This window comes from Notothenia coriiceps, unplaced genomic scaffold (assembly GCF_000735185.1).
Source record: "Notothenia coriiceps isolate Sejong01 unplaced genomic scaffold, NC01 NC01_scaffold00005785, whole genome shotgun sequence".
Lineage (NCBI taxonomy): Eukaryota > Metazoa > Chordata > Actinopteri > Perciformes > Nototheniidae > Notothenia > Notothenia coriiceps.
Window position 1 is genome coordinate 579,836 of NW_011338486.1, and position 11,667 is coordinate 591,502.

The following is an 11,667-nucleotide window of genomic DNA, read 5'->3' on the forward strand; positions in this document are numbered from 1 at the left end:
GAAACGTGCAGTTTTGCTTTATTGGGGGGGGGTCTGGGGGGATCCGAAAACCCTAGGGTTAAACCCTAACCCTAACCCTAACCCTAACATGTCACCCATTTAGCATGTTTGGGATGCTCTGGATCGGCGTATACGACAGCGTGTTCCAGTTCCTGCCAATATCCAGCAACTTAGCACAGCCATTGAAGAGGAGTGGACCAACATTCCACCGGCCACAATCAACAACCTGATCAACTCTATGCGAGGGAGATGGGTTATTTTGAGAGAAATGGTTATTTTGTGTATATAGAAACTGTTTTAGATCTTTGAGTTCATCTCATGAAAAATGGGAGCAAAAACAAAAGTGTTGCGTTTATATTTTTGTTCAGTGTAATAGATCTGTTATTTCGGTACTTTAGAAATTAATGCATTTTCTTTTACACGTGAAAGCTTGTGTTAAGTATTCAATTTGGCGTTATTTCACAGTCATCCGCTCTGCACTGTATTACACTACACTATAGAGGATCTATCATAAAATCCTACACATAAAAAGGTCAAGTTAAACTATAATTATTACTAAAAAATCCATTAACGAGACTTAAAACCAATAGATATCAAGTCCAACCTAAGATAAATAATTACTGGGAGAAAATCAACATGTTGGAGTGTTTATTTGTGGCTTCCTAATTTTCAGTTTCAGACTCAAGTGTGAGCAAGTAAAAGGCATAATTGAATGAAGATGACATTATTTGTTTGGGTACTGACTAAGGGAAGAGGGAGGCACGAGTGGCATGTGAAAGGTATACAAGCCAGATGCTACTCTTGCATAATGCAGCGAGGAAGCCCACCGCCATCAGGTAGAAGGTTCCAGTGCTCCAATACAATGATACTACTATACTTACCAAGGGGGAAAGATGTAGGAAAAGTAACTGCAGCCAGCTGAAGTGATCACATTTTCCACAACTTCCAAGGAAACTTGTTGTGTTTGGTCAGCTTCCAAATATAAAACAGCAGCAGGGCCTTTCTGGGACATTTCTAAATAGAGCGGTCTTTTTTAGCACTATGTTAAACTAAACTGGTGCCTTCTGCGCTCGGGGGAGTCTGAGTAATAATAGGTTTGTTTACATAATTAGACCTCTATCGAAGCTCAGCAGTGGTAGTAAACTCTAATTGCATGCCTTTGAGCAAAATATAGGTGGAAAAAGCCATGTTGTTTTATTTAGGATAAGGACTTTTACAGAAGGATCTGATGTTGACAGTTAGAATTCCCATAAAACTGAGCAAAAAAACAACATATCAGAAACCACAGGAAAGGGTGTGATGCACAAACTGTGAATTCATTTTAGTAGTATGGACTAAGCTCCAGTCGCTTCTCTGGCTGTTTGCTGTAGCTCCTAAAATGTACAGTACTATTAAACTAAAGCAAAACTGCTTAACTCCTAACTCAGGAGAAGAATCAAAGGTCCTGGGAGGGCAGAAATCTTCTTCTGCCTGCACACAGACATTTCGTACACTGGGCATGGCCTCCAGATGCTGAGTGAAAGTTCTGCTTACTATGACCGCCCTCCAATATTTACCTTACTCCCACCCATTCGCCCACAGTGAAAGAGGGAGTTACATAACATGTCACATCCTTTGACATTCCTCCAGTCTGGAAAAGGACCCTTGACTGCTCTTAGAAACAAGGCGCCATTGTCGAGGTAACGGGAAGGAAGCGGGTTTAAAAAAGGGACTGACACTAGGCAGCATTAGGCAGCATTTGGCATCTTAGCTCAGATATCTTACTACCTCAGAAACAATTGTCAAAACAAGAACTAAATGGGCAAAGCTAGCACTGATTTTCACCTGCATGTACTCCAACTTTGTATTTGTCTGACTGTGACGCAAACAGTCTATAGTCTAAAGCAACATTAGCAGCTCAACCATGTCTTTTGTGCAAAGCCCTGCACACCTGAACACACACTCCTGATTAGACTGTGAAGCAGCCATGTTCACAAACACTAGTAATTGGTGTGCAAGATCTCAGCTTTGGCATCTGATTAGACTGAAAACTCCCCAAGCAACTCATCATAGACTGCTACAATCTGGAATTAGGCCATCTGTCTCTCTCCCCTTTGGGGTGAGCATTCCTTCTCCCATAGAAACAACAGAGCAGAGAGGAGAGACCTGTCAGCCCAAAACATAGCAACAAGGTAATCACTCCTTCCTCTCTGCTACATACTATCAGATACCATACTGCAGACAGATATACTGCAAACCTGCAAGTCTCTCTTTAAAAGAGCGGTGATAATCCCAGATCCTTCCTGGAGAGCGTTAAACATGCAATCGCCATGACTCCCAGGAATTCAGCGTAAATATGCAGTGTTGCTCTCAGGCTGAGGTATCAAAAGGTTTTAGACTCAACATAAACAAGATTTACAATGTGTTCTATTAAGGCCTGGGTATCACTGCATGTAGTCTATGTCAAAGATAATTTGTTCAAATATCATTTTAATTGTGATGATATTCTGTTATGTACACTGATATATTTATTAAGAAAGATATATGCAGAAGTCCTATATTTGTATAAAACAAATTGTCCAATGTGTATGCAGGCAGAACAAGTGTGTGTTAAATCAGGTTTATGGCTCTATTAAGCTATTAAAAGGTGTATACAGAGTGCGATAGCGGGCCAAATGTGCTTTATTACACCATTGCACATGAATACACTGTGTATTGTTCCTCCCTGCAAAAGTGTTATAAATCTGTCAGGGATAAGGTGTTATCTTTGTGCCTGGTTGAATTTAATAAAACCGTGCTACTGGCCAAATGTGTCTCTTTCAAAATCTTGTGGGTTACAATGCAGAATTGAAACTAGTGTTTCTTTTACTTTTGGTAAAACGGTTACTGTATTGGTTTGGCAGAAAGGATTACAAAGCTGTTATATAATTAAGCGATGTATCATACTTGACGTAAAAAAAACTTGCACTAAGCATCACTCACTACCAAGGCAGATGAGCATTGTACACACTTTTTCAGTTGCAGCCGACTTGAAAAGGTACTTGGTTGTGTTTGATTTGAGTTTTAGAAACAGATTTTAAGGAAATGTCCTACTTACACAACCCATATCCCAGTGATGGTCAGAACTGGGAGGCTAACGGGCAGTATCATCCAGAGAGACATCTTCCAGCACCTTGAGCAGCCACTTTCTTCTTTTTCCTCTTCGGCCAGCCGAGCAATATCTGCTCAGGTAGTACTAACATTTAACTGAGTGTGGCTGACATCTACATTGCCACGAACATTTTCTTAAAGATAGAGGATAGTAGATGGACAGGTGTGTCCTTTATGCTGGGGAATGAGAAGAGGGGGAGAAATGAGTAAAGTCAGTACCTTTACCTAATGATCGAAAGCAATCTTCATCAAGCTCTGCCAGTTAGAGAAATCAGAGCAAGTCTCCCTAGCATGTTTATGTAAAGCATACAGCAATTTAATGTATAAAGACAAAAAAGTAGGGCTTTACATCTGTTAACCTGTTTCTGGAGATTTCTTCTAATTGGTGGAGCTATACAATGTTGTTGTGGACTAAACCTAGGTTATCCTATTCAAGATTTTAAAAGTTGTTTTTCGGAAGTTTAACTGTATTTGACTGTCTGATTTAACAACGATGATGCTTGTCATTCTAATACATTGTATATATTGGTGATGTGTAACATTGACTCAATTAGTACACTTTTCCAGGTACATGGGCCTTACTTGAACACCAGCATTTATGTTATTTTGATTCTACTTCCCTACAACTAAGAGGAACATATTCTACTAATACAAAATATTTTCAATAAATGATGATATCCTACAGTTGATTAGTCTGCCCAGTAGTATATACTACAACAAAATAATGCATTGCAAATATAGGATTCTGAGATTAGTCCTTATGTGTGTATTTTGTACTCAATTTAGTTGTACTTTTACTTGGAAGAAAATCTGTAAATGCAGGACTTTTACCTGCCATTTACCTAAAATGTGGTTTTACTATATTGCACTAATATGTGTAGTTAAATCTAATGTGTGGTAAACTGCATCCCTTCTCATGGCACATGCTAAAAGCTGCTCACCTTCAAGGGTCTAGCTAGCAACAACGACGAACATCAAAAGAAAATCATTGACTACTCACCTTCTGTCTCAGTGTTCACTAGTACGTTTTTTGCAGCTTTTTGGTAACTTTGAGTACGCCGAACACACCTCTGGAAGCCGAAAAATATTCCACACAGACGGGACGCAATTAAACTTGTTTTATATATGAATCCTGTATTTTCTTTCCCGAACAACTGAATCCCGTTTTCCGTGTTTCTCTTTGAATCAAAGGGGGAGGCTCGCTCTCAGTCGGTTTCGTTGCATCTCCGCCACGAGACACTCCACAGTATCCAGCTGTTAGGCTCCGCCCCCTTAGACCTGCAGTGTGCGCTGCATTTAAGTTTGTTGGCACAACAGGTGGGCGGGTCGAGGGCAAAATAACCAGTTTCAATCAATAGTTTGTCCTATTTTCAGTGATGTAAGAAGTGCTCAGATGTTCTACTTAATAAAAGCAGCAATACCTAAATGGAAATGCTCAGGTAAAGTACAAGTACAAATTGTACTTACGGACAGTAGCCTACTGCAGTAAATGTGCGTAGACCAATGCATATTTTACAGTATGATTATGCTTTTCAAGATAAACCTAATAACTGTGTTACCACCATTAGTGTTATAACCTGTGGAGGTCATGAGCACTTCTAATTATTTTAAGTAAATGTTTCTTATATGAGAAAACTACCACTGTATTGCATATCTAAAGTAGTCCTATATAAAAACAAGCAAAACACCTCATTATAACAGTCATATGGAAAACGAATTCATTGTTGTTGTATCCTACATGTACTACTTCAATTATTAGTTGATCGTATGGGTCGTTTTATTCTCTCACTGGACAGCCAAAAGACTCAAAGATGCAGGTCCCACCTGTAGAGACGAAACGTGTTTCTGCTGCCCCCTGGAGCTTCAACCATGGTATGTATATATTACTTGTTAATATGTGTATGCACTAATGAGGACCAGCAGATGGTGGTGGAAGGCAATAATCCATTGAGTCTGGTGATTATTGATAACAAATACAATCACTTTTATTTAATTTCTGTTGATTATCAAATCGTTTTTACATTTGTCACATCATCACAAGTGGCATATGAAATGTTGTTTCCAGGTTTTCCCCAACATCTAAAGGACGTATTTGTGTATAATTAGAGCAAAGATGGTGTATAGACTCACATCTTGCATAACTAGAATGCAGAGATACAACACAGTATACCATTAATATAAATATAAAACGTGTTATAACATAATTGAGAAAAAGATGTTGAACACTGTGAAATAACATAGTCAATAAGTGCATATGTTTTATAATTAGATTGCCCGAAAACAACAGTGATCAAAATAAAATACACAGAGGGTAGGATTCATTTAAAATAAAAAATAGTAATTGGATCATTTCAAAAAGAAAAAACAGAACACTTGAATAATTTAAACCACTCCTACTTTAGCTCAGAAAGGAAGCAAAAACTTAAAGCAAAGGTTAAAATAAAATAAGATCCGCATTTTTTTTTTTTAAAGGATATATGGAATTTTGTGTACATTTGTCGCACATAACTAGCACTATGGCAACTCTTCTACACTCTGATACTACTACCGAAGCCCCACACACTGAATGCAGGGTAGAGGGGCTGAGTGAATATCGTCTGGATTCTGTGCAGAAGCTGCATGCCATCAGAAACGCTGTAAAATGCGAGTGTTCCTGCAGAATAATCCAGGTAGATGCCTATTCGGGATGCAATAGGAGCTGCAAGATCTGTGCTCTTGTTGTTGTGCACAAAGGAGAATTTGGAGTCAGAGCAGTACAGACTCCAGGACTTGTCGTTCCAGCCCAGGCTGCACTCATTGCTGTTTCCTTTACGGCGGATTCCCCTGTAGCTAACAGCCATGTCCACCTCTGTCCCCCTCCAGTCCACCTCCCAGTAACAGCGACCATTCAGGCTCTCCCTGCACAACACCTGCATGGACCAAATGAGAGGTTAAAAGACAACGTTTAGGCATTGTTAGCTTTTAATATGAGAGTTTACTTCACCTTTGCCCAGATATGTACTGCAGCTACACAAATGAAATACTTTTATAATAAGAATAACTTCAAAGACTAATAGCCTGATATGGATGGAGATTTTAATTCAATACAAACAAAAGACATGTAAAAAGTTTCACAAAAAAGAGAAAGAAAACTCTTTCAAACTTTAAAAGATGCTCGTGTTCTAAGTCTACTGACATTTTTTGTTTAAATGTGTCAATAAGGCATGTTAGCATTTAGTTAGTTTATAGGATAATTTTACAGATGCAGATTGACAAAGTGTAGTCAAATAAACAACTGAATGTGTGTTTAGGAGGTCTTCTGTTCAGTAGTCTAAAATATGACATGTTGTGGGAGAAAAATAGCCCAAACTCACATATCAGAACTGTGCTTTTGTGTTTGACTTCTTGATATTGTGATCATTTTGGCTCCTTAGAATTCACAACCCTCTTCTCAGGCACTAAATAACTTTTTGGCGTGCTGAATATATTCTCACCTGTTGCCATTGCTCGAATCGGTCTGGGTGGTCAGGGTAATTCTTGGGCTCACTCTTCATCGTTGCTGATCGGTTACCCTCGGAGAGATGAAGGTTGCGATGGACACTGTTGACCTCCAAACTCAGCTGGCAAGAGTCTAAACAAAGCAGGACAATTTCATAATTTACCATCTCTTTTTTGTTGATCAGTATCTGTTTTCCAATGTAATGCTATACATTTTGCTATTTGTCTCTTTTCAGATGAGCACATTTTCTTCCCTTTTCCTTCTTCTTTGGGTCGTACATAAATCATCCACATAAATGGTTAGGAACAAAGTTAGTCCACTTAATCCTTGGTGAATCATTTTAATGCAGCAGTTTGTTAATATGCTTTACCAAGGTGGAGTTACAGTGGGAACACCTGTGTTTGTTTAAGTGATACTGAACTGTGAGTTTGCTGTCTTACATTTCACCAAACTAGTTCTACAGCCTTTTGTAACACTCCGAAAATGTGTTTCACCCGATGGTGTAGTCATACCTTTGTAGGGGAGATGTCAGCTATGTCAACATGACTGTCCTATTATGAACCTTAGTACAGAATACACTTCACTCGGTTGAATATGAGTGGGGTTTGATATGACCGCAAAGTAGCCTTGCCAAGTTGCTTTTGCTAAAGGTTTCATGAAAGGTTAAAGGCATCCTTCTCTGTAAAATAATTTTTTTAACTCACATTTCAGGAAATCTTCTCTTGTCCTGGGTCCTTCTCTTGTCCTGGGTTCATCTCTTGTCCTGGGTTCATCTCTTGACCTCGGTTCTTCTCTTGACCTTGATTCTTCTCTCGATATTACTTCGCTCATTGTCTTTGTTTCAACCTCCTGCGTGATGTATACATCATTCACTATAAAGAGGCAGATAAAAAACACAGGGCAGCATAGGTTTTATGAGAGTAGAAGCAGACTGAAAAAACATTCCTTAAAGGAACTAGAGAGGGGCATCAATGCTATTTGAGATGAACATCGCACATTTGTGTACCTGCTCCTGAGATTTTTCTCATTTCAGTCTTGCTGACTTCTTCTACTTGTAATTTCAGTGCAGCGATGGCTCTCTTGGTGGCATCAAAGGAGTAATTGGGAGCGGCACAGATGTTGTTGAGGTCTTCATATCCGGAGGGGCCTGACAGAGACTGCCAGCTCTGGTAAAAGAGATGAAAGCTAGAAATTAGCATTAACAGCTTCTACATGTTTTCTACTAAGACTCCTGATGTTTGCACTATACAAGTTCCTCAGTTCATATAAACCTCACCTGCAGAAAGTGTATGTGATCATCGGTGTGTGAGAGCTTCTCCAGGTCAGTGTGTTTCTTCCTCAGCAGAGTGATCTCTTCTTCCAAGCGGTCCAGAAGTAACTCGGCCCGTGTCACAGTTGTCCTTTCATGGGAACGGATCATCTCTTTGACTTCAATGTATTTCCTCTCGATGGAAAGCAGAAGCTCTTTGAAGATCCTATCGTTCTCCTCCATGGCAGTTTGAGCCGAGTGCTGAGGAGAAACATCACAAAGAGAGGAAGAGAGTTTGTTAAAATATGGATAAAAAAGCAAAGCAAAGTTATTTTCCTTACAAAATACCCTAATGTTTGACCTATTATGTTTAAAGTACATTTTACTTACTTTAACTGATTCAACAGCTTGGCGGAGATCCTGCCACTTTTTAACTCTCTGGTCAATCCTAGTCTGAGATTTGTGCAGCGTGGTACCAAGTTGTTTCTATAAAGGGAATGACATTAAGGTGTTTTTGTCAGCCTTGAGTATCTTAACCAAAAAGTTTAGATGGACATGTCGTTTTCACCACTCACTTGTTTCTCAGTCCTTTCAGTTCCAGCCGGGACGATGTCGTGGTGTTTGTGTTCATCCATCATGCACAAAACACACACTGATGTCTCATCAGTGCGACAAAAAGCCTCCAGCAACTTGTCATGCTGCGCACAGATCTTCTCTCTCATCTGACCCGTAGCTTTGACCAGCTTGTGCTTCATCAGGGCAGGGTAGTCATAGTGAGTCTGGACGTGGATCTCGCAGTAAGACGCCAGGCACACCAGGCAGGACTTCTCAGCCTTCTGCTTCCTAGTTGTGCAGAAGTCACACGCCACTTCCCCGGACTTGGCCAGGGTCCTCGACTGGTTACGACTGGTAGACCGACGAGATTTGTCCGAGCTATATCTGTCTAAATCTAGAGACATTTTTTAAATAGGATCTCTGGCAATTATGGGACCAAAATTTAAATCCACAGGTGCTTCAGCTCAGCAGCAATATGTTACCCAAATGTGTTGGATCCAATGCTGAAGAAAAGCTTTGATAAAAAGTAAGCAGGAGGAGGTAGCCTATACTTAGAGAAAATGAAGAACTGAAGTTAACAGCTTCAGTGAAACTGTGAGACTGACGATGTGTGTGACAGAATGTTAACTATGTGGTCCACTCTCATTGTAAAACCAGTATACCTGGTTGAGCATTTATAGGCAATGGGTGTTACTACAAATAGGCTCAAACAAAGAAGAGGAAAAGTTGAAACTACCTCAATAAAATAAAGTCCTACTTATTTATTACATGTAATACACGTTTATGTTTGTATCTCTATTGATTATTTTAGGATAAGGATAGCATGAATAACACCATTTTAACATGGCATTCATTTCTATTTTAAGTTATATTAACTGCTGTTAAATCATTATCCTTTTGAATGTAACTACTGCACTGTTAAGTGTTAACTTACCCTTGTTATATTTGTTTCAATATCACATTTGTCTTATGGCTATCTTTAGATTTGCCCTTGATATGTAAAATATTTGCTGCCCATTCTATCTGGACCTTAATCAAACACTTTCTCTGTGAAAACAGCAACATCTTGTGGGACTTATTCATTACTACATACATTTTATATGTGCCTCTATTGTATGTTGCCTCTACTCGTTAGTATACTAAGAACTATATAGCATCTAAAACCTGATCCCGCAGTTTTTAACCCTTTGCAATTTTGCACAACTGAATGAAGTGGTAAAACAGAGTAAAATCAAAGAGGTTTTACACTAACAGCACAATTATTTGAAGAAGGCCTGCATAAGTAAAAGTATTTATGGTGAGAAATGTATTTGTTTAAAAAATAAAGATGTATAGGCTGTGCATATGATTATCGTCATGTGGCAATTATCATCAGAATCAGAATCAAAATGTCTTTATTAGTCCCACAGAGTGGAAATGTACATTGTTACAGCAAAAAAGAGCCAAAGACAGCTTAATGTTCCCTAAGCATGCATACAAAAAAGTACTAAAGATAATTAAAAAACAAAATTATAATAAAAAAGTTACACATTTAAAAAAAATACACACCCTGTAACAGTTCTGTACCAGCCATTAAAACACTAAAAATATAAATTAATGCATCAATAACTACAATCCAATAGTATAGGCTTTTTTAAATGGACTTGCATTGCCATGCTTTACTTTCGGCAATTTCAGACGTATTTTTGTAAATTGAATTACAGAAGTGTTTCTGCATAAGCCCCTGTTTGTCTCCAGGCCTGCAGGGGGTGATAGTGGTCTGCTTGCTGTATTGAAACGACGCTAAAGTGCGTCGGTCGTCCAACGTTGGCGCCAGATGAGCTGTGGCGCCAGCAATACACAGAGGCAGAGAGAGAGAGAGGAAGACACATAGCAGCCTGCAAAGCCCTTTCTCAACCCTGAGTTTGAAGCATATAAACGACACATTTTTTTTTCTCTCGTTCTTCAGCAATTAAAAAGTAAAAGGACATAAGGTGGGTGTGCGTGCAAGCTTTTTTAAACATGTATATTTGTATTAATTCAAACCGTTTTGATCCGGACTCCTGGCGATTGTTAATGGTTTAAACTCTACTTAATGTTATAAACAGTAGAAGCGTTAAAGTAGAGGGTTGCTCTGTTTAACGGGGGGGCGGGGGGAAATGTTTTTGTCTTTGTTATGATTAACTTTGGTAGTCAACGTTTGTGTTGTTTATTTTGTGTCTCCAGTTATGATAGTAACGAACTTTGTAATGGAAACACAGAGGGCATGGCTGGCTTTGGTTGAAGCATTTAGTTATGTGCGGAAACGCACAGGGAAATATTAATATAACGGTATGGATCTATTTCAGATTTGAGTCTCATCTAGGTTATTTCTGATACTTGTTCTTTATAGACTCGGCCTAGGCGCCTTTCTTCGCCTTTGCATGCGAAACCATACTTAACATGGTCTGATGGGCGGTAAAGCAGAGCTTCCGCTACAATGTTTTACAATATACAGGCTGCTACTAAACAGGAGAGCAGCCTTTAGCGTTGCTAGCAAACTGGATTAGCTGGCTTGTTAGCTTTGCATCATGGCTATGTAGCCAGCACGCTAATATTGTCTCGGCTGGATAGCTGCTAACACCAGCAAGGCCGCCATTAAAGTCGTGTGTGCGGGTTGGTGCTGCCGCAGTAGAAGGAGGGCTTTAGGGTCTAAGCCAAGATGTACAGTGCCGGATCAAGCAGCAGTTTAATTAGTTGTCTTGTCTTTTTCTGTTCGGTTGCCCTTCTTTAGAGCTGTTTCTGCCGTGGGACGTGTGTCTTGCCTGGATTGCTGTGTAAGTAGAACGCATCCTTTCCCGGGCTTTTCGCGCAGCATTAATCGCCCTCACGGTTAGCCATCTTTGTTTCAGCTAGCCAACTACTGGTTGGAAGTGCCGTGTGGCTCTTAGCGTGCTAACCTACTTACCATTAGCCTACGACGTTGCTATTCGTCGCTACTGCCTATTTTACGAGGATTTAATACGAACGAAATACTGTCATACGTGAGTTTTACAAGCTGTGTGTGTTTTTGACTTACTGCGACAGCGCTTCTGGGCCATTCAATATGTTATGGAGGGCGGAAGCTAACGCTGCTAACTAGCTAGCGGCAGCCATCTTAGGCGAGCATGTAATCTTGGCTAGCTGGAAGTGCTGGTGTGGCACAACAAGATGGCCTGTTAATACTCGCACAAGGAGATTTTTCACGTCGATCGAAGATTCATAAATAACACAATATTACCCATTTCGAATAATGTGT

At 39.7% G+C, this 11,667-nt stretch overlaps 2 protein-coding genes and 1 long non-coding RNA gene across 3 annotated transcripts in view; 1 reads left to right on the forward strand and 2 right to left on the reverse strand.

The window, feature by feature from the left end:
- Nucleotides 1–4,382, reverse strand: part of LOC104943178 (transmembrane protein 150A-like) — a 22,088-nt gene extending 17,706 nt beyond the window's left edge. The window contains exons 1-2 of the mRNA XM_010768514.1: nucleotides 4,130–4,382; nucleotides 3,077–3,306 (exon numbers count right to left, since the gene is read on the reverse strand). Coding sequence (XP_010766816.1) covers nucleotides 3,077–3,141 — 65 coding nt within the window. The 5' untranslated portion in view covers nucleotides 3,142–3,306; nucleotides 4,130–4,382. The remainder of the gene's footprint in view (nucleotides 1–3,076; nucleotides 3,307–4,129) is intronic.
- Nucleotides 4,383–4,925: 543 nt separating this feature from the next.
- LOC104943169 (uncharacterized) lies at nucleotides 4,926–11,667 on the forward strand. Its single transcript, XR_798088.1, has 4 exons — nucleotides 4,926–5,001; nucleotides 7,672–7,776; nucleotides 10,149–10,384; nucleotides 11,164–11,667. It is a non-coding gene; the product is annotated as an uncharacterized lncRNA (long non-coding RNA).
- Nucleotides 5,624–8,994, reverse strand: ftr14l (finTRIM family, member 14-like). Its single transcript, XM_010768505.1, has 7 exons — nucleotides 8,432–8,994; nucleotides 8,247–8,342; nucleotides 7,884–8,117; nucleotides 7,614–7,773; nucleotides 7,312–7,479; nucleotides 6,603–6,739; nucleotides 5,624–6,038 (listed from the first exon to the last, which is right to left on the reverse strand). Exons 1-7 carry the CDS (start codon nucleotides 8,813–8,815, stop codon nucleotides 5,658–5,660), a joined length of 1,560 nt encoding a protein of 519 aa, XP_010766807.1. The 5' UTR covers nucleotides 8,816–8,994; the 3' UTR covers nucleotides 5,624–5,657.